Below are 25,519 nucleotides of genomic sequence, written 5' to 3'. Positions count from 1 at the left end.
GTAAAATACTTCTGATAACTTTTGTCATCAATTAATCTGCCAATTATTTCCTCATTTAATCAATTCAAAGTTTGGACTATTAAATGTCAGAGTATAATGTTTACTGCCACAGTTTCCTAGAGTTACCATCATTAAATGTCCATTTTTATTCTATGGCACACGAGACAAAAAAAATGACTTAAATGATAAATCGAAAATAGGTGCGTCTTATTTTTTTCGTTTGTAATTGATCACTAATGATCAACTAATTGTTTCAGCTCTACATTTGTCAGCAACTCTAACAGATCTATTAGCTGTTTGTTTATTTTTTTATTATTTATGTGGATGTTTGTTTGTTGCTGTGTTTATTTTTGAGAAAGCGTGGCCCATATGCAAATATCTGTGTCTCTGATTTTGTTCTTGCATGTGCCACTGAGACCACTCTGAAAATAAAGACAACGGCATTATCTGGTGCTTTTCTGTTTCTGCTCTGCTGCAGTGAAAACATCATGAAAATGTGACCTTAAACTGAGGTTCATGTGAGCTGTGCACTTTGTGAACCCCACCACGCACACGATGCCATAATAAAATGCAAATATCATTAGAGTACGGCAGTAACAGGTGTTTCGTAACTAATGATTGTGTCTCCCAACCTAAACCCTGCTGTTTCATTTAAGGAACTCAGAGAATTGTCTTGATTTTCTCTTGAAATAACAGGAATTATCCAGAAAGAAAGAAGATCCAGGTTCTTGTTTCCAACTTTTTGGGAGGTTTTTGAAAGAAAAAAAAAAAAACTACCAAAAGCTAAGAATACTCGTTCTGGCTCATTAAAAAAAAAGAAAAAGAGAAAGATGAGAATGAGTGGTTGAGCTGTGGCATTTACCATAATGGTTGCACTTATTTTGTTACTGACCTTTCTCTTTACCTTGTGTGCCTCCTCTGTAGGTCAGTTGAAGCTGAAAATGAGTGCAGTAGGGGAAAGCCCCCTGGACCCTGCCACGCCGGAGTCACGCAAGAGGAAGGGCTCACCATGCGACACATCAGGGCAAAGGTAAAGACCCGGCCACGTTCTTTGTTTGGTTTAATGACACTGCATCACGAAGCAAGAAGATACTGCAGAAGTTAAACCTGTAGCATGTGAATTAGAGGGACATGCTTTGATACAACTGAAAAACACCCACTGGCACAGGTCCAAGTGCCTGAGGGGTCCGAGCCTCAGTTTCAAGTTACTATTAACATTTCTTGTTTAAATCACTACAAAAAGATTAAAAACAACCACAAAGAGACACAAAATAACCACAAAGACAGGAAGGGGCTTTTACATATCTGTGCCCAGATGCCAGTTTTCTCATAACCTGTCTGCAGTGGGACACGTAGCATTTGTATGAAAGTGGGGTTTAATAGCAGGTGTATCTTCTGACAAAGTAATTAGGTTATTAAATTCTGCTTTCATAGATTATAGCATAAAGAAAGCATAGAGAAAAAAAATCAAAAATAGATACATAATGTATATAAATAATTAAATCTCAAAATACTTTAAAAGGGCAGTTTACCTGGGAGCAACTTTATGAATGTGTCAAATGAACCCCATTAACCCTGTCCATTAAAACAATTGTGAATCTGCTCCGTTGATGTTTCTCCTTAAAGCTTCGTGACGTGTACACGACAGCGCTCAGCAGACGTGTCCTGTCTGTTCTTTATGAAGCAGATAAGACAGCGTGATGGCCTTGAGGGACGAGTGCAGGCAGATTATTGAAGCAAAACTGACTGAAATCACGCCAAACAATGTAAACAGCAGAATATTTCCTTCGTCTCATTACTGCAGCGATGAAGCTGTCGTATGTGCACGTCGCCAGGGATCAGTTCTGATAGTTGACTCCATTTTGAATCCAGTTCTAAGTTTGTAAATTTTCGGATTTGATAAGATCTGCAGCCAGTGAAGTTCTCATCCAATCTTTCTCTCACGTTCTCTGTTGAGTCTTTTTTTCAGCCTGATGACGTAAATAAATGTGTGATAAGTCAGTGACGCTGTTAACAACAAGCATGACAGGGATGTCTAAATGCTCCAGAGTCAACAAAATAAAACACTATATTTGCGCGAGGGTGCTCACGACAAAGAGGGAACAACAGGTCTTTTATTGAAATAACCTCTGTCCAACATGTTGGAGTGAGAACCGTTTGATAACTTGACCTGGAATAAAAACCGTAACCAACAGACTGACTGTTTAAAACAGTTGCATCAGGGATTGAACAGGATTCAGATTTGATGAAATGCTGTTGAACCTCATCCCTACTTGTCACGGCTCTGCTCGCTGATATGTTGCTCCTCACCATCATTTGACCTCATTAACGGCCACTTAACCTGTCTACAGAGGACAAGACGAGCTGCTTCATGAGTGACAACACTGTGTTGTTGGTGACCTGAGGGTCACAGAGGTGTATCTGCCACTTTCTCAGAGCTGAAACTCTGAAGCCTTTTATATCCATTTTGGGGGAGGCGGGGCGAAAACCCTCAGATTTTGTTAAAGGTTGTTACATGATGAACTACATGTGCACCATGATACTGAGTTAAGGTTAATCCAGGTTAGGATAAAGCTGGGACAGTGGTTAAAGCATGAATGTGCTGTGTGTGTGTGTGTGTGTGTGTGTGTGTGTGTGTGTGTGTGTGTGTGTGTGTGTGTGTGTGTGTGTGTGTGTGTGTGTGTGAGAGAGAGAGAGAGTGAGAGAGTCTATAAGGCCCAATAGCTGATGTAAGCTGATGTAATAGCCCAGCTAGTATTTCTACAGCAACTACACGCAGCCACCGACCTGCGCATTCACACAGCAGCGTCCTCCCCCTCCTCACCCCTCCCTCCCTCCCTTCCTCGGTCACCACGCCTGTGTGTTCTGGCTGGGCAATGCACTGACCTACTTTTGCTGTTGTCATCACACACACACACACACACTCACACACTCACATATACACACATTTCTTTTTTCATGTTTACCACATACCTTGCTGTAACTCGTCGGTCTGGAAGTATATTATTGCAACTGGAGAATAAGGATAAACACAAGGCTGAGCAAAGACTCTGGAGAGGTTCAGTTAAACACTGATTCACTATTTTGTAGCAGTGTTCAACTCACAAATACATGGTAACTTTTATGCTTACATATTACAAAAACAAATAACAGACAGTGAGTGCCGCTGGGTGAAAAACCTCTGCACTAAAACAGTACACTGTTACTTTTACATTTCACAACTCTCAAAATGATAATTTAAACCACCTGTTGTTTGATAAGGAAGCAAGTTTCAGTTGTTTCCTTGTTCCACTCAGTTCATGTCTTGATCACAACACAAATATAAAGAATCCTTATTTAAAATGCTTGTTTTTTGATATATGTTCATCTCAAATTTGGCTATTTTCTGATGAATCATTGTCAGATTTTTTAAACTCTCTAATCTCAGAATCAACCTCAAATCAAGGATTATTCGAGCTGTGTGAAAAACAGTCCAAAACCCAAACTCATTCAATTTACTGTCACTGCAGAAAACAAGAAAATATTCACGCTATTTGAAACTGGAGCCAATAAACTGTGATATTTTCCCTCAAAACTGAAACGATTCATTAAATATCAATAATAGTCCCATGTTATTAATGCTAATTAAGCTTCTGTTGATTAACTAATGGTTCAAGAGAACAACAAACCACTTAGAGTCAGTCCTGCTCTTTCTCCACCTTTGCCTCCATCTCTTTCTATCGCACCCATCTTGCTCCTGGCAGTTCCCCCCTGCGGCCCCCTGTCTTCCTCTCAGCAGGATCTCTTGTACAATGTGAATTATTAAGCTTATTCTTGTCTGAGCACATCCTCCTGGTCTCTCAGCAGCTTCCCATTTTCCTGTGTTTTCTCCCCCTCTGTTCCTGTCACTCACAGCCAACAGTTTGATCAGTTAATTACTGAGCAAACGCGCTGTATTTTGCCCACATTGACAATTACAGTTTTCAGTGTTGGCTTATTCCAAATGTTAGTGTCTGACCTAAAAAATATCCCCAAACAGATGATTGGGAAACATTTCATCAAGAAAAAATGTTTTATATATCAAATATAAGCATTTGTCTGCACATTTCTATAGTTGATTTATATAAGTATTTATCTTATTTTTGTTTTATTAATTTGCATTTCACTTTCCATTTTATGGTGTTCTTTTTATTGATTCTGCCTTCTCCTTTGTTAAGCAGTGCAGATACTATAATAAATTGCTGTTTATATCTAAGGTGTTTATTTCTTTATTCATTTGATGGGGACAATACAATTTAACATAGTTTTAAAACAAAGTATGAAACGAATGTGTTGCACAAAGTTTATAGTCATTGCTAATTTTCAACTCTTGTCCCTCGTTGGGCTTTTACACTTATAATGTAGTTAATCAAAAAAATCCTTACTAATTAAAAAAAATAAAAAATCAAAAGTCTGTAGCAAAAACAACACAAAACAGACACACAACTGATAACATCCAACAACTAGCTGAAATATACAGATGCAGAGTCTAACAAGAGACAACAGTCGCACAGCAAGCAGACAAATAGTCCAACAAAAACAATTAACTATAGAGACAATTGCCTAGAAATGGGTGCAGCTCTGGTTTGTTTTCAACCAGGACTTAACCTTTGTTAATACAACTCGCAGCCACAGTGTTACATTTATAATGTGCCACATCGGTACATGGCAGAGTGTTTTCTGTGATCAGGTAGTTTTGAGGTGAGAAGAGCTGAAAGAAATGATGGACAGACAACAGTAAAAACAGTCAATCTCAAAGCAAAAATGCAAAAATGTCAAATATTTGATTTCAACTTTTCAAATGAGAAAGATTTACACCTTTGCCCTTATCTTTCGTTATTATTTCATCACCTTGGACTCTCTTTTTCTTGTTTTTGGGATCAAAGAAAGTTAATTTGTTTATGAATGAAATAAAAAGGACTTTGATAGTGAAAGTACTGGATGGCTGCAGCCTTAAAATTTTGAATTACAAGTCACTTCCCTAGTGCATGTTTGGATGAATGCGAGTGATTGCATGTTTAAAACTCACGTTGCGTCCTCACGTGTGTCTGTTGCTGCAGCCTGGAGAAGCGGAAACGGGAGCTGGAGTGCCGCTACATCGAGGAGCTGGCTGAGCTGCTGTCGTCCAACATGGGCGACATCGCTAGTCTCAGCTCCAAGCCCGACAAGTGCCACATCCTCAAGAGCACCGTGGACCAAATCCAGCAGATCAAACGGCGCGAGCAGGGTGAGGGAATACACACGCGCACACACACACACACACACACACGCACACACGCACACACACACACACCAGGCTAAAGTGTGAGAAGTTAAAACTATGCCCTGTGCATGAAGAAGTTTGCACACTTGATTTTTTAATTAATAATTCAAACAAATAAAAAAAACATTTTTATCACACTGAAATAATTAGATTCTATTTTTTTGTAATTAATAGAATTCAAATAAATGAAAAATAAGCCGTGTATCTACCCACCCAAATATTTATCAGAATGTGATCTTATGCAGATTTCATAATCAGGTTTTATATAGAAACTAAAACATTAATTTTAATTCTGCCAAACACAAGCATGTCTCAGTTATTAATGGATTCTGAGTAGATGTATTATTATTATTATTATTATTATTATTATTATTATTGTTGTTATATGGACAGATATTCAGAAAACATGAAGCCTGTTTGGAGTGAGCTTATCGATGGCTTTAGGGTTCAAGTCTCAGACTTTCACTTCATTTAAATGTGTATGTACAGACATGTTGTGTGTGTGTGTCCACGTTGCTGATGTGTGTTTGTTTTCTCCCGACAGAGAAAGCAGCTCTTCTGTCTCCAGATGACGAGGTGCAGAAGAGCGACATCTCCTCCAGTAGCCAGGGGCTGGTGGAGAAAGAGGCACTGGGGCCCATGCTGCTAGAGGTGAACAATACACACACAGAATACCCCCCCCCCAACCACCCCCGAGATATTTTTTATTTTTTTTTACTCCAGCTCAACACAACAGCAAAACAAAATAGTACAACAACAAATTAATTAGATTTTCTTTTACTCCTCCTCCCTCTATTCTCGCTCCTACTCAGGCCCTTGATGGGTTTTTCTTTGTCGTCAACCGAGAGGGCCGCATCGTCTTTGTCTCTGAGAACGTGATGAGTTACCTCGGATACACCCAGGAGGAGCTGATGACCTCAAGCGTCTACAGCATCCTCCACGTGGGAGACCACAATGAATTTGTACGAAATCTTCTGCCCAAAAGCCTCGGTGAGTGGTCAAGGACAGCGGGTTTTACTGAGGAGACTGAGTGTGTATGCAATCTGCTGTGTAACACCACATATCCTAGCTTTAGATGCCAATAGCCATTATTTGTTAAAAGATATTTTGGTAATTATATTTTCAGCGTCCTCAAACTGGATGGTTTCCATGCCAATGAAACCTATTAAGGAGGCAATAAAACTTGGGAGAAGGGCTTTGGCAGCAAAATCAGTACACAGTCTTTAAGACAGATAATTAACTGAGGCAAGTTTGAAGCTGAAGCAAGTTTGACCAGGTATGAAGAAAGGTGGGAGGATGAAATATGGAAATTTTGAATTTACACAGTTGTAAATGGGCTACACAACACTGGGGAATGTGCTAGGAGAGGAAAGGAGGAGTGAAGTAAGAGCAGCGAGGCTGTGTGTGTGTTTGTGTGTGTGTTTGTGTGTGGGTGAGTTTGAGGAGGGAAGCAATGAGTTTGTTCACTGTGATTTTCCTATTTTAATTTTTTGCTTCAACCTTGAGCAGAGAATATAATGAAAACAGAGGGGGCATGAGAAGAAGGGGGTGGGGGGGTCATATAAGGACAAAAGATAACAGAGTTCAGGGGGTGACGAGGTTGTATTCTCTTGATCTTTTTAATTCTGAGCCAGTCACTACAGCTCTGCTCTCTTCAAAACATACTCCCATAGAAAAAATGTTTGCTGTTGAACTTGCCCACACAGACACTTGATTCTTACAGAGGCTCCTTCAGTACATCATGAATTCTTTTTTTAGCTGCTTATTAAGTATTTGCAATTGTGTTTGTCCTCATTTACTAAAAACCCACACCAATGTTTTACACAGTTGAAATGGAGGAACATGTCTTGTTTGTTCTCCTACAGTAATCTGTGTGCGTTTTAGCTGTTTCAGTTTAGGGGCAGAAATTATGAAAAGAGAGAATGGAAATTCATACAAATAGCTGCTGCCTCTGATTTATCTGGAAAGAGCAGGTGTAAAAGCAATAGCAGCGTTTCATAGAACCGAAGTTAAAAAGAAAAATGGGGTGGTAAATGATAAGATTTTATTGATACAAAATGCCTTTATCAATTCTGCTTAACAATTCCTGATTGATTTTCTGTGTGGAAAAAAAGTAAATCTACACAGGTTTTCGGCGTCAATGCAACTGCTCTCTAAGATAAAGAAGGTTTGATTTTGTCCAAATCAATTTTGCTACAAAATTCCCTCTTTTTGTTCCTGTCCTTCCACAGCAGCTCAGCAAGGAAATGCTTGAGACTTTAAGAGGGGATCTCTTCAGGGCCAGTGTGAACAGGAGGAATAATTACAGCAAGCAAACCTACAGCAGAAAACTGACTTTAAGAAATGCACAATATGCATCAAAACAGCCCGGCATCAGCTCATGTTTAGCAGGATTTCATGGAAATCAGATGATCACTAGATTAAAAACTTGTGGAGCAACATGCTTATGGAGTAAAGAGACAGCTTAACAGTGAAATAGTGGACATTAGGGAAGTTTCTGAACAAGTGAATTGTAGATTTTCCCTCATTCATACTTGGCTTATTTGTTTTGTTTTGTTTGTCCAGTAAACGGTGTGCCATGGCCACAGGAGCCTGGCCGAAGGAACAGCCACACCTTTAACTGTCGTATGCTGAAGAGGCCACCGGACGAGGTGGATTCGGAAAATCAGGAGGCGCGGCAGCAGTACGAGATCATGCAGTGTTTCACCGTTTCCCAGCCACGGGCCGTGCAGGAGGAGGGAGACGGTACGTACAAACACAACCAGTGCACTCAGTCCGCAGGCTTCTCCTACACAGACTCAATCAGTGGTTCAGTTTTTAAAGCCATAAGTATAAATATATGCTCAGTATAGCAGCAAGGAAAGCTGATTTTAATATTTCTGTCTTTTTCCCTTGATTTTATTTTGTATTATCCCGTTAGCTCTTGTTTGGCGTTGTTTTGAACAATGCATATGAAGTTTATTTAAAAAGTGGTGTCTCAGTGCTGCAGCTAGTTTGTCATTTCTTTAGCAGTATTGTGTCTTTTGTCATGATGGCTCAGTCACTCCACAAACTGTTGTTTGTGTTGACTTCCAAGATTAGAGGCCGTTGAACGGGCAGAGCTGGTTGTGATTCTTAACACACATCGTTCTGTTCCAGTCCTCTTCCATCATGTGTCATAACCCTCATCAGAAATGTAGCACTTCCTCACCAGCAGTGAGCTGTTGATGTTCTCACGAGACTCCTGACCCATGACCCTATTATTTCAGGATCAAGCACTTTTTTGAGGTTTACTTTTTGTCTTTAAAAAAATCCATGCAAAACCAAAAGCTACTGAAAACCAGGAACTGAAACCACTGTGTGTAGATGGTATTAAAAAAAAAAAAAAAAGGAAAAAAAAGCTGAAATCATCCTTTCAACTGCTTTAACCACCTCTTGCTTATAAATTCACCTTATCCAGTGACCACAGAGTTTCCACTCATGAATCATTGAAATGGTCGGGACTTTTGTTCCCTCTGAGAGGCTGAAAGGAGGGAGATTTAACATTTTAATACAGAAGAGGATTTTTTTTTAATTTACAATATATTTTTTACCACAAAATTAAATATTGATCATATCTATGAGCAGATAAAGATGAGAAGATAAGGAAAAATAATTTCAGTGACTCCTTTGACGCTTTTAAAAAAAATCTATTTATCTTGTCGAGAGTACATGTGGAATGTGTCAGGAATTCATCCAGTCAATAAAATGATTGGTTTGCCTCTTAAAAAACTGACAAATTGTTGAAAGATAAATATTTTTCCTGCAGCTTTTTAATCTCATATTTTCTTCTCTTCGCTCACAAGTCAAGGTTTTAAAACATGGTTCCACTATCACACTTCTCACTATTTAACCAGTTTGGACAGCAGCCAGATTCTTGGAGGACATGTCATATTTCGGAGCCACTGGTGCATTGGCCTTGATAAAAGTGTGTGATGTGGTTCCTGCACTGCAGATTTACTGTGCTATTGAGCTCCAGTCATTTTGATAACATCTGGCTTTGCGGGTTGAATTCACTCATATCAAACTGTAACCTACTTCCTTCTGTTATTAATGTTGATTTTTGAGCCCCTGCGTCTGTTGTTTGCATCACGGATGTGATTGACAGCTCGCTCGACACAGGTCCAAGCTTTGATTGGCTCATTTATACAGAGAAAAAAAATGATGGTCAGACTTTTTAGTTTTGGCAGGTTGTGATTATCTTCTGCTTGTATGTTTCTGAGAGGGATATTAGAGAAACATAAATCCAGTATTAGGTGCAACATGATCATGTGGCGGCCTGCAGAATTCAGTTGTCTTATTTCACCACTGTGCATCTTCGTGCTTGATAATTATAGCATCTGCTCACACAGGTGCCATATCTGTTTTTTTCTTTGTTGTCTTTGGCTGCCAGTACCACACACACACACACACACACACACACACACAGGCATGAACCTCACCTTTCTGTCTGTCTTTCCTCAGACCTGCAGAGCTGCCTGATCTGTATTGCCTGTCGGATACCTCGCACCCAGCCTGTCAGCAGTGAGTCTTTCATCACAAAGCAGGACCCCACAGGTAACACACACACACACACACACACACACACACACACACACACACACACACACACACACACACACACACACACACACACACACAAAAACAAACAAACAAACACACAGGTGTATGATATGATTGTCAGGATTATAAATCTTTGCATGCTGTTTATATTGTATATAGCAATGGTTCCCAACTTGTGGGCTGCGGCCCAACAGGGGGTCAGGAAGGTATTGCAAGTGGGTCGACAAACCATTTGCAGAATAGTACAATGTACAATATTTTTAAATGTTTTAAAACAAAATGATCTTGAAAACTCTTGTATTAAGGTGTATCACTGTGGAGATTGTGGAGCTTCCTACACGTTTCCCCTGCTCTCAGTTCAGTCCTGAATGTTTGATCATTTTCATTGTAATAAAAAGTCTGAGAAGGCATCTTTTGGCCTTTGTATTGTTATGGGGTTGGATGTGGGTGGCAAACATTTCTGAGATTTGGGCCAAGTGGGCCATTAGTTGGAAAGGTTGGGAACCACTGGGATATAGATATGTGCATATATTGCACATAACCACCTAATTCATGGGTGTAAAGTAAATTATTACATTACCCATTCGGTATTTATTCCAGCTCTATTTGCACTCTGCGGCCTTGCACTGCTGTATTCAATTTACACAAGTATTAGAGTTGTATAACAGCATTGTATGTTGTTCATTGAGGCTTGTTATTTTTTTTTCACCAATAAATTTGTTTACCTATCTTCATTCAGCTTTGCTGACCTTGTTTTTAGCTGTATCTGTCTTGTTCTCATGTGTAAGGAAAACAAAAAAAATTTTTGTATGAGTGCGAATAAAAGACATAACAATACATGTGGTGTGGTTCACAAAGCTAAAGTCAGAGGAATTATTTGTGGTCATGATGAGATATGTTGGGGAATGAGTCACATTAGAGGAAGGTGGCAGAATATGCAGTCATTTCTATCTTGTTTTAGACATGTATCTATGAGTTGGACTGAATTCAGAATTAAACTCAGAAAATTATAGAATTCTTCATGAGGATGACAGACCTGTGAACCCTGGATGTGTAGAGTTCACTGCAGATGTTGAAATCAGTGCAGACTGATCGTTTGTGCTTGTGTGGTGCTCACCTCCAGGGAAGATCATCTCCATAGAAACTAGTGCTTTGCGAGCGACAGGCCGGCCTGGCTGGGAGGACCTGGTCAGGAAGTGCATCTACGCTTTCTTTCAGCCGCAGGGCAAAGAGCCCTCCCACGCCAAGAAGCTGCTGCATGAGGGTGAGTAGCCACAATTGATTGTTGGAGCTTTGCTCTCAAGAATCATTGGCACGCTCTCTGCAAGCTTTGCCATGGTTACCAGAGTTTCAGCACTACTTCACTACCACTATAATAGATTGAGTTGAATGCTAAATTTCAATAACTTTTCATACTCGCAGCACATGTTTTTATGCAAACTTAGATAGTGTATTTTCAGATTTGTCTATTCTACTCTCCACTCTTCTGCTTTCCTGTACAGAGAGTAAACAACTAACAATTCTATTCGTCATTGATTAATCGGCCGTTTGTTTTCAGACTAATCTATGAGTTATTTAGTCTTTAAAACATTAGAAAATGCCTGTTAGAATTACCTGGAACCCATTCTGATGTCTTGAAGTTGCTTTTGGCTTACAGTCTGAAACACAAAGATATTCAGTTAACTAGAAAGAGAATAGCTGTAGAAATTAAATTTTATAGGGATTTTGCCTATAAAATGAAAACTGAATTGGTCATATTTCAACCTCTAACACCAAAGCAGTATTATCAGTCTTGAGAGGGATGTAGACTGTTTCCAAAAGTTCAAACGCTTGCAGCCAAACTACTTCACATTTACAAGTACATGCCAAAAATTCACAAGCTGAATTTAAGCAATAGGATCAAGTGCGGGTGGAGCAAACAACACAGAACTGTCTTTCAGTACAGACATGAGATCTCCCTGATCCAGGAATCTGTTTCCATAGCAAACCTTTCCTCTTCTTCATCCTGTGTCACAAGAGAACATTAGACATTGCTAACACACTTAAATCAAGCATTAAATGATGCATGTAGGTAATAGGATAAAGGGATGAGGCCAGTATTGAATTATCCAAATTACTTATGGTGCAGCTACGATGTAAAGGAATCGTTTCGGCCTGAGGAGGAGCCAGAGCTCCGAATGAAGACAGGACCTGAGACCAAAGCCTAAACCCTGTGTTTGCCTCTTCCTCTCTCTCTCTCTGTGTGTGTGTGTGTGTGTGTGTGTGTGTGTGTGTGTGTGTGTGTGTGTGTGTGTGTGTGTGTGTGTGTGTGTGTGTGTGTGTGTGTGTGTGTGTGTGTGTGTGTGTGTGTGTGTTTTCTCCCAACAGTGATGACCCATGGTAGCGCCATCAGCCCGCTGTACCATTTCACATTAAGCGATGGCACCCCACTCAGCGCTCAGACCCGCTGCAAGTTCTGCTGCCCCCCCAACCCTGACGTACAGCCCTTCATTATGGGCATTCACACTATTGACAGGTACCGTGATGGACACACACACACAAATGTACAGGTTTCAGTGCACACCACCGGTGCATTAAGATCCTTTTTTGGATCTAATCCAAAGAATGGTTTAGTGTGAGGATGTCACCTCCAGCTACAAAGCAAACAGATGAGGCCGTTTTCACAGCAGACACTCTCACTTGTCATGGTAGAAAAGGCTCTTTTCTACTCAAGCGTCCCAGCGTGCACACGACCGGGACCATGAGACTGAAGCAGCTAAATGGAATGCAGCCAACATTAATGTTATGATTATTTTATCTGTGCTTCTCCTGCTGCGACGCACGAAAATGTCCTCTGGGGAAAAAAGGACTATAAAATCTTGGTTTAGCAGTAAGTTTAAGAGCTTAATTTGGCTTCATGATACTGCTGCCTAATTATGTGCAAATTAGTCACAATTTTTACATGTTTAAAATTGTCAGCGTGGGCATGATGAAAAGACGTGATCACAAGTCTTTAAGATTCAGGCGACATTCGAGTATAAATGAATAGACTCAATTGAAGTTGATATGAAGCTGTAACAGCTGGTAAAATGTTCACAGGTGCATTGTCAGCTCAAGTTATGTAGTAGTTAGTAAGGCAAACAAAAAATACAATTATAGCCAATAGGGCTGAACAATTAATTGAAATATTATTGAAATCGCAATATGGCCAAGCGCAAAATCGCAAGAGCTGCATTTTTTTCGATAAAGGTAAAATGCATCACATACTATAAATAAAGCGTTGTGGTGCTACAGAGACACCCCAGCCAAAAAATCATTATTTCCAGATGTAAAGGAACCTGCTTGTTTGGAACAAGACCCAGCAAACATCACATTATCATCATTTTAATTTTTTTCAGCCATTAAAACTGAAATCCTGACTCATATCGCAACTGTAATATCTTGCTAAATAATCACAATGGACACATGTTCCTTTTGCAACATTTTCAACTACAAGTGTTGTGTTAACTGACTAGAGATGTGATCTGAAAGCTGGATAAGTAGAGTTGAATACAGGAAGCTGAATTACCAGGTTTCTCTGTGTTGTATGTAAAATCATGTTAATCTCAATGTCAGAATATTCATGGGCACGTAAACATATGTGGGATTAAATTTGACAGTGTGTGTTCCTGTTCTGCCACATGGTCTCCTCAGGTTACCTCTTTATTTCCCTCCTTTCTCCCAGGGAACACAACACTGCTAGCTCTCAGGAAAACACTAACCCCAGCCTTCCACTGACCCTCGGCAGCCTTGCCCAAACTCCCTCCCGCTCCCCAACCCTCCCTCCCAGCAGCAACTCCACCCAAGGTTCAGGCCTCGCCACCTCAGGCCTTCACCCCAACAACAGCAACGCCTCCTCCCACGGACATAACCCAGCCACGCCCACAGGCTACCTGACGCCCAGTCGGACGTGTCCCCAGCAGGTCAACAGTCCCTCTCCTTTGAGCAGCCCACTCACAGCCACCCCTACCTCTTTTATGTCACCCAGGATGCCCCGGGCCAGCCCTGGGTTAGGGGGAAGCCCTCGGGTACCAGGGAACCCCTTCTCTCCCTCCACACCGGGCCTCCATTCCCCAGCCGGGGCGCTGAGCAGTGGAGGCAGCCTCAACCGGCAGCAGTCTGGTGGTGACAGTGGTAGTGGTGCCAGCGGTGGGTCAACAGGGTCCTTCTCCCTGTCCTCTCCTGTCCCTCAGAGACAAGCCAGTACACCCACCGGCTCCTCTACTCGGCCTCCATCAGCAAAACCCCCAGAAGGAGGAGAAGGAGGGGGAGAGGACTCTGTTAAAGCCACCCTCCCTTCTGCCTCACAGCTGGGGACCCCCAGACTCAGTCAGCTCCTGGATAGCAATGGGACAGCTGTCGAATCTAACAACAGCAGCATCCACTGCACCTCATCCCCTCATCCTCCCAACCCCCTCCCCGCCCCCCAGTGCCCCGCCTCCCACAGTACGCTAACAGAACGACACAAGATCCTCCACCGGCTTCTCCAGGACCATAGTCCCAACGATTCCTCCACCACCGCCGAGGAGGGAGCAAACAGGAACGAGGTCGAGATCAAGAAGGAGCCGCCCGCCAGTCCAGCACTTACAGCAGCTCCCAAGTCCAGCTCCAGAGAGCCGCAGGACCACCAGTTACTCCGCTTTCTCCTGGACACAGACGAGAAGGTGACCACTCACCCGTACATTTGTTCATTCTCTGATGAGAATAAGATTTTTGTAAGATAAGATAAGTAAAAAACAGTTAGGTAGTAGTAAGTGGCCTAAAATAAATTTCCATGATTTGATTGTTTGCCTTGATTAATATTTATAATCATTGCACATCTGCCCAGTGTATTAACTGAAACTGTAATTTGTTTTTGAAGGACTTGGGGGACCTGCCTCCTCCATCTGCCCTCAGCCTGCAGACGGTTAGGGTAAAAGTGGAGAAGAGAGCCAGTGGGGAGGGGGTGCCCTGTTTAGGGTCCCCTATTGCAGCAGGGGGTGCATCCAAACCCGCGGGAGTTCCCAGCAGCTCGGTTTGCATCAGCCCCAAATCCAGTCCTGTTGGAGAGAACCGCCGGGACAGCCGCAAGGACAGCAGAGACTCCACGGTACAGTTGTTGTCAATATTATGTTGATAATGTCAGTGGGTGGTAGGGTTGTATTGGTCCTGAACAGTGGGCTTTAACAGCAGGATTTCAGCTGCAACCAATAACAGATATGTCCCTCTGTCATTCAGTCAGTCCTTAAAATTGCAGTTCATTTTAATACAGAGGTTTGTTGCTTCAGAAAATCTGATTAAGACTGAAAAGATTAGGGTGATTTCATTAGCCGCTGCAGCTTTACACAACACATTTAAAACATTTTTTACATATAAAGAGACGTGTTAAAAAACCTCACTGAGGGTCCTCTAGAGCAGTGATTCCCAGTCAGGACACTTGTACCCCAGAGGACACTTTTGCTGTTGCCAGGTGGATATATGTCCACATATGGGTGTTTTAACATGAAAATAAACACACAAATAGGGTTAAAAATTAGTATCAAGCTGCTCTTCAGTATATTTATTGTCACTACAACCAATAGATCATCAGCTAATTTGGCGCAGGCAGTGTCGAACTCTGTCTGATTTGGTCCAGTCACACTTGAAACCCAGATAATAACTGTAACGACCCGGTAATGTCGCCCCTGAAGGCACTGAGCGTACAAGTTCTCAGTCATGCCACTGTTCACAGCACAGTGCCACAAAGAATATTTCACAATTAAACACCAGATTTTTTCTCTTGAGCTTTGTTCCTTCATTGGCAGGTGCCTGACAGCCGTTATAAATCTAGCTGAATGTTTATTTTCTTGGACTTTGTCTCCACTGTAGGCTCAGCTACCAGCTGCAGCCTTTGAAGCTCACTGGCCTTTGACCTTTTGTCCCTCTCCATCTCCCTTTCACTGATCATGTGCCCCTCTTTTCTCCTTATTTATTGTTCTTTAATGCTTTACTTTTTCATGCTGTAACACCATTCATTCATCAATCCTCTCTTTTTATCCATCTTACTAATTCATCTCTGTGCATTTTCATTTGTTTCTGTTTTACTCTGTTCCCCACCCTCAGATTTCTGGTGGCCCTGTTGACATGGACTCTCTCACCCAGTTGCTGCCTGGCCTGAGAGGCCCAAGTGGGGCCAAACAGGGCAGTGAGGATTCAACAACCCCAGGAGCAGGCCCCCAACTCCAGTCTCCGGCGCCTCAGACCCAGCCCCCAGCTCAGCTCCAGTCCCCCGGGCCTCAGCTCCAGTCACCCCTGTCCCAGCCCCAGTCTCTTCCCCAGTTGCAGTCACCGTCACCCCAGCTCCACTCCCCTTCCCCCCAGCTCAAACTGCAGTCACCTGCCCAGCTCCAGCCCGGTGAGGCCAGCACTCCCCGCAATGTAAATGTGAAGAGAGAGCCCCCAGGCACTCCTAACAGAGGTACAGTTCCAGCTTGAATGAAGGGGGGCTATTTTGTTATTAGATTAAATTTCAATAAATCACAAAATATTAAGTGCTTTTCTCAGAATCTTTAATGATTTTTTTAATGGATTTTATTTATTTATTTTTATCATCATCATTATTATTAGTATCAGGGCTAGTAGTGGTAGTTGTATCCAGTGCAGTAGTGCAATCCAAGGGCTGTCTCTTCACTCATTTATTTACCTACATATTGTGAGTCTACATCCCCCCTAGTGGCTGTTGGGAGGCATTTCAGTGTGAACAATCCACACATGTAACCACAATAATTTATTCACTTCCTTTGAGTTTTAGTATTATATTCTATTGGTTTGGGGGATATAGATTTGTCATTCACTTGTTTGTGTGTTTGTTTCCCAGGGCTCAGTGATGGCGGACCACCCTCTGGTTGTAGCCTCCAGAGTCAGTCGTCATTCGATTTCTGCAGTCCCCCAACTCCAAGCCAGACACAGGCCCAGGGGCAGGGAGACCCATTCCAGACCCCCAAAGACAGCAGCCCCTTTCCAGAGGCAGAAGTGATCAACCCATTCAGTTCAAGCACTGGTACACAACATGATACAGTCAACAGTTTGTACTAGAAATGATCTCATGATATCTGTGGGAACCTTGTTGGGTCAGGATTGAATGTTGTGTTCTAAAACAGTAACATAAAGGGATCCAGTCTGAAAATGGCTGCAGAGCTTTCAGGAGTAACTTGACACTAAATCTTTTGTAGCAGAAAGGGATTGTTGAGTTGAGCTTCTTATGTTTAAAGTTTCAACCCTTTTACACATCTGAGCACACAATACTGTTGAGTGTGTTTAGACTGTGTGCATAACGCTGTAGAAGACAGAGGTACAATGCTATGTCATTGCAGCAAGGTGAAAATTTGAATCAGTGACAGGATTTAAAGCTGATACTAAGATATTTTTTAAAGGTCCCATATTGTTTGAAGGTAGATGTCCATGTGTTTTTTGATTACAAAGCAGGTCTAGGTTCAATATTAATACTGTGAAAGTATCAAAGCCTCAGTCCACAGAGAAATGCACACAGCCTGTATTCAGAGACTGAGCCTTAAAACCAGCCGTCAGGACTTTGTGATGTCACAACAAAGCAGTCACCGCCCTCAGCCATGCCCCAAGCCCCGCCCACCTGGACCCACCATCCAACCTTGCAGGATTTAGTTTCTCTGAGTCAAACCAAATCCTTCACCTGAAATCTGCTAAATTTTATTAGGTCACTCAGAAAACAGTCTGCCAATCAGAAGAGAGGCGATTGGCTCACTGACCTGTTGTTACTAGAGCTCCAGAGAGAAGTGAGAGAGGAGATGTAAAACTACACTGAGGTTGTTTTAGGTTCTTAAAACCACAAATATCTATTTATGCATATCAACACTTCAGATGAAACACAGGAAAAGTGTAAACTATGGGACCTTTAAGTTACTTTTTAAATATTACAAGGCTCTACATCAATTTGTGGCTAAATTTATTGCTATTTATTCCTCATACTTTTAAATCAAGGTTCAGTATTATCATTTTTTCCAATGAATTGTATGATTTTCTTCAAAACCATGTTCAATTCTTTTTCAGGCCTAACCAAGATGGACGTGGGAGACACCCAGTTCCAGCCTCTGACCCTGTCTGAATCCTTGTCTTTTGATGGTCTTGGAACCCCTTTACAGGCTCCATTAGCATCACCACAAGAGTAAATATGAACAATCAATCTAAGCTTCTTTTAACTGTAATTTTCTAGTCTCCCTCTGTGTAGCTGTCAGTCCTGTGGCAATGTGGATCATGATTATGTGCAGCTGTGCTCTAACAGGCTGTGTTTCTGTGTGTGAGTAGGCAGTGTGTGCCCTGTACGCTGGACGAAGTGCTCGGCCCTCCGACCACACCTGAAGGCCGAAACGACGAGAAAGCTCTTTTAGAGCAGCTCGTCTCCTTCCTCAGTGGGACTGATGAGAGCGAACTAGCAGAGCTGGACAAGGCCCTGGGTATCGACAAGCTGGTACAGGTAAGAGAGTAATGAAAGTACTTGATAGAGTTAGAGTGTGCACAGGTGTCAAGAGTGTAGTGAGCACAGGCACATGTTTAATCTTACCGTCGATGATTCATCATTAATTCCACAACGATGAACAAAAACAAAACAGTTGCTCAGTTGAAATTTTGGCAGCCTCTGATCTGTGTTTCTGTGTCACCAAACTGGATTTGACAAACAACAACAACAAAAAAAAAAAACTGCTGGACTGGTTTCAAGTTGTGTTTTCACTTGGCAGGTAATCCCCAAATGAACTCCAGTTGTATTGTTCTGACTGCAGTAGTTGTTACTTAATGTTAGCTTCAGAATAAAGCCCATTCAGAACGTGTATATAGGCTGTTATCAATGGCTGCTCCAGGCTCACAGGCTTCATTTTATTGTTTGCAACAAATATGGTGATGCCCCGGAGGGACAGGGCACTCACATAGGCTTTTGGAAAATAAGAAATGTAAATGAATTAACAAAATTCAAAATTCCTTAATCAAAAAATCTTCAGCAAAGCACTCCATAACTTGTTAGTGACAGGTGTGTAAGATCAGAAACTCTTGACCTGACCAGAGAATCACACACAGTTTACTGAACTTCTTTGGAAACACAACCTTGGAAAACAAAACGTCTCTCCTCTGAATGAAGTAAAAGGTTATTTTTTGTTGTTGTTTTCACACGAAACGACTATCAGCTGTTCTCATTTATAATAAAGAAACATATCATTAACATCTGTTTGTCCTGCTTTTGTTTTCTTCTCTTCTCAGGGTGGCTGCTTTGACCCTTTGCCTCAAAACTTCCAAACCCAGCAACCCACTGCCACCCCAGTTTCCATGGACCCTAAAGTCCCCACCTACCCTTCCCAATTTACACCAGCTCCTCAAGCTCAGTTTCCTCCAGAGCTGGCCACGGTGGGGCCACAGGGTCTGGGGTTTGGAGCCCCTCGAGGGGCTTTCCCCGGTGGGACGGGCATGGGCCTGAGGCCAGGCATGACGCGACCACAGGGGCTGGGAACCCAGCTCAGGCTGCCACCCAACCAACTGCGCCTGCAGCTGCAGCAGAGACTGCAGGGCCCACAGCAGGTGAGGACATGGAGGCTTGTGTTCATCACACTTTTCTGGTTGCTCCTGACTGAACATTCATCTTCTCAGCAATTTTCTTTCACAAAGTGTTGACTTGTAGCTCTCTACTGCATCATAATGAGTCTTCTGATTTCATTTTGCCAATATTGATTACATTTTTTAAAAGAACTCACCACTTCCCTCCCCTCCCTCATCACTAATATTCAGCTCATCTCCCTTGCTGATCTCATCTGTCTCCATCCCTCCAATAATATATACATCATAATTTATTCTTCTGTCTTTTCAAATCCTGTCTTCCCCTCACTATCACCTCTTCCTTATCATCCTTCATCTATCTTACCTCTGCTTATTTGATTATTTTCTCTCTCTGTCTCAGCTCCAGAACAGGCTGGCTGGAATAAACCAGTTTCCTGCAGGAGCCCAGCATGTGAACTTGGGTATTCGTCAGGGGGTTCAACAACCTCAAATGCCCTCACAAGTGAGTCACAGCCGGCGCTTAAAACGCAATCCTGCTTTTCTACACAGTCTGAAAGACCACAAAGTAATTTGTTTACATAGATTCACTTTGCAGAAATGTTATTTAAAGCTTAAAGCATTTCAGCATCTTTCAGCTCATTGTTTTGATTTTACAGCCCACAACACTGATGTTAGTTCAGTCTCACTATTGTCATTCACATCATATCCCGCAGCAGTAGCCAGATGTTTTAAGCAGAAAGCTCTAAGTTAGCAACTAGCTGGTGAACATAGTGGAGCATTTTAGCAGCTAAACAGCCAGATATTTCCTTCAGGGGATGTTAGAGGCCAAGACAGAGCTATAATAGAGTGAATATTGGACATATATTCATCAGGTGGCCAGAAACAGGACTGTAAATGAGCACTGATGTTGCTCTGTAACTGCTGGATGTCTAAATAAGCAACTGTTTACAAGTTCACCACATCAACATAAAAGGTGATAATATATCAGTGTTATATTCACACCTTGTCCTGCTGCCCCCAAGTGGCCAAAAACATCTGGCCACTTCTACTAAAGCTTTAAATGGAAGTAAAAACACTCAAGTAAATATTAATAAATTAAGAAAATTATAAAAACAAAGTAAAAAGTATTCAATTTAAATGCAGTAAGCTATTGAGTCACTTATTACTATTACTATTCCCAACTATTATTGTGATTATATAATAGATTAATTAAAATGATGTTTTGTTCTTCTTTGTGCCTGTTATTAAATACATAACAATGAATTAACTGCTCAAATTTAGTGATTGAAGATGCAGCTTGAAACAAAGAAAATATGACTTCCACAACTGTATTAAACCAGATTATTCACTTGCGCTTCCTTCCTCACTGTGATTGTTAAATTAGTCTCAAATCGATCTTCCGTCAGGTTTTTTCAGGTCTGAGTTTGGCTTCCTGAAACCAGCAGATACTCTGTACCAGTGAGCTTATGGATAAATAATATCCTGCCTCATGAATTTTATAAAAACTGAGTTCTCTGTAACAAGCTCCTTCTTTCACATCATCTTTCCCAGCAGCCCCCACTGAATGCCCAGATGCTGGCCCAGCGTCAGCGGGAAATCTACAGCATCCAGCACCGCCAGCGCCAGCTTTTCCAGCAGAAGGTCATGCTGATGAGACAGAACATGGCAGGCGCTCCGACCGGAGCTGTCGGCCCCATTGGAACTGCCAGGGTCCCCAAAGGTCCCCCAACAACGCCTCAACAGCAGCAGCAGTTCAGCTTCCCGCCAGGGTACAACTCAGTGACGGGAAACTCCCCTACCTCACCGAGTCACTTCAGCCCCATGTCCGGGGGCTCTCTGGACAACAAACTGTCTGCCAGAGTTCCTCTGAATAACCAGACGCTGATGGGCGGCATGCAGGGGCAGTTCAGCAGCACCGTGAACTCCCCGTTGCAGCAGGGCCTGTTTCAGCAGTTTGGAGGGTCTGGTGAGTTCAAGGAGACGTGAAAATAAAATTAGTTTTGCTGCTCTGTTGTAGATAGAAATACACACTGTCAACTTTCCCACAACAAAGTTTTAGTCGTTAACACCCAGTGGCTGGTGGTGCTTCTTTGTGCAGAAAGGTTGTTGACTTTACCTCCTGTTCACATGTAGAAACTCTCTCTGCCTCATCAACCTGGAACTTGTAGATGTATTTAGCATTGAGAGTTTAATTTACACACTCAGCTGTTTGATGTACTTCTGTGTGCTTGAGCTGAGTAGGAAATAATCGGGGGGTTTGAGTCTGTTTAAGTAGTGGTGGGTGGTGCAAGTGTGAACAAGGGGTGAGCAGTTAGTGCCACTTGAGAATTCAAGGGGAAAGATTGACAGTTCTTCCCTAAAGTCAGAGCAATGATCAATAGACACAAAACATAACAGCAGTGTGACAGTGTGACATGAATGTTTTCCTGTAGCTAAATTTTATTAGAAATAAAAACTATTTCCCCATTGAACATATTTGTAAATTGAGAGTTAGCTAAACTTTGACACATGTACGACATCCTTCCTTCTCCAAAGCTATGGTCCAGCAGGACCCACCCTTCCCTCCTGAGATGAGCCCGACCAGCCCGTTGTTGTCGCCTCAAAACTCAACCTCCCAGAGTCCTCTGCTTCAGCAAGCCCCGCCTCCTGGCTACCAGTCACCAGACATGAAGAGCTGGCAGCAGACGGGCATGGTCAGCAACAGGTGGGGAAGTGCGCACTCATGCAAACATGTTGTGTGGAGTTCGCCGTGGATGAGTTGTGTTGTATTTGTTTATATAACCTTGTGGCCGCAGCGTGACTCATCTTGTTCCTCTCTGCCGCAGCCTGTTCAGTCAGTCGGGACAGAGCGCAGGGCAGGCGTTTGGCCAGCAGGGGGTGTACAACAACATGAGCATCACCGTCTCCATGGCCGGGGGCTCGGGTGGTGTCGGCTCATTACCTCCCATGGGGCAGCCGGTTGTTATGAGCAACAGTAACCTCAGCAACGTCGGTTCAGTGTGCAGCGACCAGCAGGTTAGTGGCTTGTTGGTTTGTCCTGCCTGGTGTTGTCTGTCCTTCCATCTGTTTATATTATCTGACTTTGTGGTGCAGCGACAACATCCCCCTTAAGTTTCAGGTCCAAGAATATCAGTGCACACTTCACCAATCAAACTATTACAGCTGTTGACCTGACATTATCTTAGGAAGATCGGTTTATTCAGTCTTCTCTGCTCTAAGATTCAGTTCTGCTGGTGAAGTTCATGAGTAATGTGGAGATTTACATTATTGGACTTGACTTCTGTTTCCGTCTTAGTCCATTACAAATCTACATTATTCAGGATACTGGCACAATTTGAGCAATATTTCACTAAACACAGTTTGATTTGTCTTTACTCTTAGAGAAACACTCCATCGTTGCCCAATATGACACAACTTCCTGTGAATACCAGGGGCAGCTTGATTTTATCAGCTTTGTTTTTTATTTTGTTCTGTTTTGCCAATATTATTAACCAAGAGCAGAGAGTTTGGAAAAGGTTATTAGCTGTGAAATGTCCCTCAGTACTCCCAGCAAAACTAATGTTGCAATAAAACAGCAGATTTTTATAACAAAAATATTTAATCTAATTATACATATGACATTATCATCTATTATTTGTTTCTTTTTTATATTTTTATTTGTGTCTTCTTTTCTTTAAGTGTTTTATGTTGTCATTTTGCAGTTTTTCTTTTCTTTGTACTGTCTTTTCTGCTATAATTTCCCCACTGTGGGATTAATGAAGGACCACGTTACCTTGCATTACATTATATTATCTGTATCTCCCTGAAAATATCCTTGCCGTTGATGTTTCTGTAGGTGCAGCAGGTTCAGGTGTTTGCGGACGTCCAGTGCACAGTGAACCTGGTTGGCAGCGACTCCTACCTGAACCAGGGCTCCATTGGCACCGCGGCTTCCCAGAAGGGCCCTGGGCCGCAGGGCTCCCAGAACAACCAGGCCCAGCAGAAGAGCCTCCTCCAGCAGCTGCTCACCGAGTGACACCTCCCACCCCTTCAGCTCTCCTACTCCCTCTACTTCTCACTTCTACACCTCCTCGGAGGTCAGCGCACCAGACCCATTGCTGTCTCTGTCTCACCTTTCGGATGGATGGATGGATGGATGGATGGAAGGATGGAAGGAAGGAAGGAAGGATGGATGTTTGGACGGCCACAGAGTAGGCTCAGAGAGGTCTGGCTGTCGGTGGAGTTACACAGCCTAACCACTTCTGTGCAGGGGTGGGGGGGCGGGGGGGGATTCGGGGCTGGTTGTTTTACCGCCCAGTACTTTAAGAAAAGACTCATGTCAGAAGGAGCAGCAGTGTATTTAAACCTGCCTGTCTAATCTGTCTGACAACCTGTCTGTCTGCCTCAGCCTATTAAAGGCAGTGTTGTCTTGCTGCTCATTCCTTGGTGACCTACTTCCTGCTTCCTGACCCAAGAAAACAACTGCGACATCATTGTAGATTTGCCAAGTTGTCGTCACTGTCAAATCAGGGCCGGCCTCCTTTCTTTATTTTTAATTTTTTTTTTTTTTAATTTTCTGATCAGACGGTTTCTGTCGAGCCATCGCAGGAGCAGTGCATCTTGGGAGTACGAGTTGTGGTTTACAGCCACGCTCAGCATTTTTACATGTGGGGGTATCCCGCACAGCAGCACCTCTGGCTCTTTATTTTTGTTTGTTTTTGTTTTTCTCTACCTGTCTCTCAGCGATGTGGGAATGTTAAGGTTTCAGACCTCTGTGGCATTGTGGGATAGAAGCTCAGTATCAGCTGGTTCTGTGACTGTCTCTCTCTATCAGCTACAGTGCCTGGTGGAAGTTTGAGTTTTTCCCAAGCTCTGCTTCTTCTTCTACATATTATTCTATTACGTCTTCTGTTTTATTTTATTTTATTTTATTTTTTTTATTTGTTTGTTTGTTTTTTGGTTGGAATGTTTTTGTTTTGTTTAAAAAAAAAAAAATCTTCTGCTCTCACCGTCGTCATCATCATCATCTTCATGATCATCAGAACAAGCTTTGACAACAGCCAGGATGGATGGATTGATGGATGGATGGATAGATGGATGGATGGATGGGAGACAGACGGGATGCTGCTCAGTTTGGAACTTACGTGTCTTTCTCCCCTGGGAGGAGGTTTTATTTTTATTATTTTATAGTATAAAAAAAAGACTGTTATGATTATTTAACTGTCTGTCCGTCACATTTTGCCCCTCACCTCCGCAGCTGTGAATACAGAACCCTGTTGGGTTCTCTCTCTCTCTCTCTCTCTCTCTCGCTCTCTCTCTCTCTCTAACTCTGTGTATCTCTCATGCTATCTCTCGGCCTATCAGTGTTGTTTGCCATGTGCACCATGCAGGCGGGTAGTATTGTACAGTACAGAAGGACAAAGACTTGGGGATGAGCTCGCTCTTCTCTTGTAACTGCTTTCCTTTAAAAAAAAAAAGGGTGTAATTAATTGAGTACTCAGAACAGCAAAACTATGTATAATGTGATTCGATCCAGGTTTTATTTTTTTGTTTTTGGTTAAAAAATTCTAATAATGTCAGCTCCTCGAGATTATTTTTTTGGCATCAGGATATTGTAATACTGCTAAATGTTGCAGTGGAGGAGGAAGTTAATTCCATTTTTGCAAATGTGAAAAAGAAATTCAAAGCCACCGAGTTTGAATACAGCTAGATCTCGCTCCCTTCTACATCCCATTCAGCGCTGCAAGTAGCCACACTTCCTGGTGGGTGGGTCCAGGTGCGAGTGGGGAGGAAGGAAGGGGGGGGTGGGGGGTTGGGTTTGATTGCTTTGCTTTCTCTTGTGGTAACCAGGGAGCTAGTTAGCCATCTTTTCTTGCTTTCTCCTCTTTTTTTTATTCTTATGTATGTACAATACTTTCAAGAAAACTTTTCAGACAGTACATGTGTTTGTAACCATTGTATAAAAAAAAAAGAAGCATAACAATACCTAAACCCGTGTTCTTTGCTGTGATTACGTGACCTTAGTCACAGCAAACGATGCGCCTCTGGTTATTGTTCCTATATAATGACATTTAAGTAGAGGCTTTAGTAATAGGAGTTCCTAACAAAGATGTGATGGATAATTAA

At 42.3% G+C, this 25,519-nt stretch overlaps 1 protein-coding gene across 5 annotated transcripts in view; it reads left to right on the top strand.

The window, feature by feature from the left end:
* Window positions 1-23,659, top strand: part of ncoa1 (nuclear receptor coactivator 1) — a 52,328-nt gene extending 28,669 nt beyond the window's left edge. For 4 of the 5 annotated variants that reach the window (XM_071467901.1, XM_071467899.1, XM_071467900.1 and 1 more), the window contains 20 exons: window positions 925-1,030; window positions 5,079-5,245; window positions 5,826-5,932; window positions 6,094-6,271; window positions 7,847-8,026; window positions 9,764-9,856; window positions 10,986-11,126; window positions 12,230-12,377; window positions 13,566-14,544; window positions 14,742-14,969; window positions 15,962-16,316; window positions 16,716-16,898; window positions 17,924-18,038; window positions 18,179-18,347; window positions 19,124-19,438; window positions 19,815-19,916; window positions 20,966-21,380; window positions 21,950-22,118; window positions 22,240-22,429; window positions 23,250-23,659. In XM_071467901.1, the coding sequence (XP_071324002.1) occupies window positions 942-1,030; window positions 5,079-5,245; window positions 5,826-5,932; window positions 6,094-6,271; window positions 7,847-8,026; window positions 9,764-9,856; window positions 10,986-11,126; window positions 12,230-12,377; window positions 13,566-14,544; window positions 14,742-14,969; window positions 15,962-16,316; window positions 16,716-16,898; window positions 17,924-18,038; window positions 18,179-18,347; window positions 19,124-19,438; window positions 19,815-19,916; window positions 20,966-21,380; window positions 21,950-22,118; window positions 22,240-22,429; window positions 23,250-23,429 (4,503 nt within the window). In that variant the 5' untranslated portion in view covers window positions 925-941 and the 3' untranslated portion in view covers window positions 23,430-23,659. The remainder of the gene's footprint in view (window positions 1-924; window positions 1,031-5,078; window positions 5,246-5,825; window positions 5,933-6,093; window positions 6,272-7,846; window positions 8,027-9,763; window positions 9,857-10,985; window positions 11,127-12,229; window positions 12,378-13,565; window positions 14,545-14,741; window positions 14,970-15,961; window positions 16,317-16,715; window positions 16,899-17,923; window positions 18,039-18,178; window positions 18,348-19,123; window positions 19,439-19,814; window positions 19,917-20,965; window positions 21,381-21,949; window positions 22,119-22,239; window positions 22,430-23,249) is intronic. The other variant, XM_071467903.1, reaches the window with a different exon arrangement.
* Window positions 23,660-25,519: the final 1,860 nt, after the last annotated feature.

The sequence above is a fragment of the Trachinotus anak genome, unplaced genomic scaffold (genome assembly GCF_046630095.1).
Source record: "Trachinotus anak isolate AG129_WGS33_773 ecotype Australia unplaced genomic scaffold, CSIRO_AGI_Tana_v1 ptg000031l, whole genome shotgun sequence".
NCBI classification, from domain to species: Eukaryota; Metazoa; Chordata; class Actinopteri; order Carangiformes; family Carangidae; genus Trachinotus; species Trachinotus anak.
The sequence above is the reverse complement of the archived record's forward strand: the minus strand, read 5'-3'. Positions and strand labels throughout refer to the sequence as shown.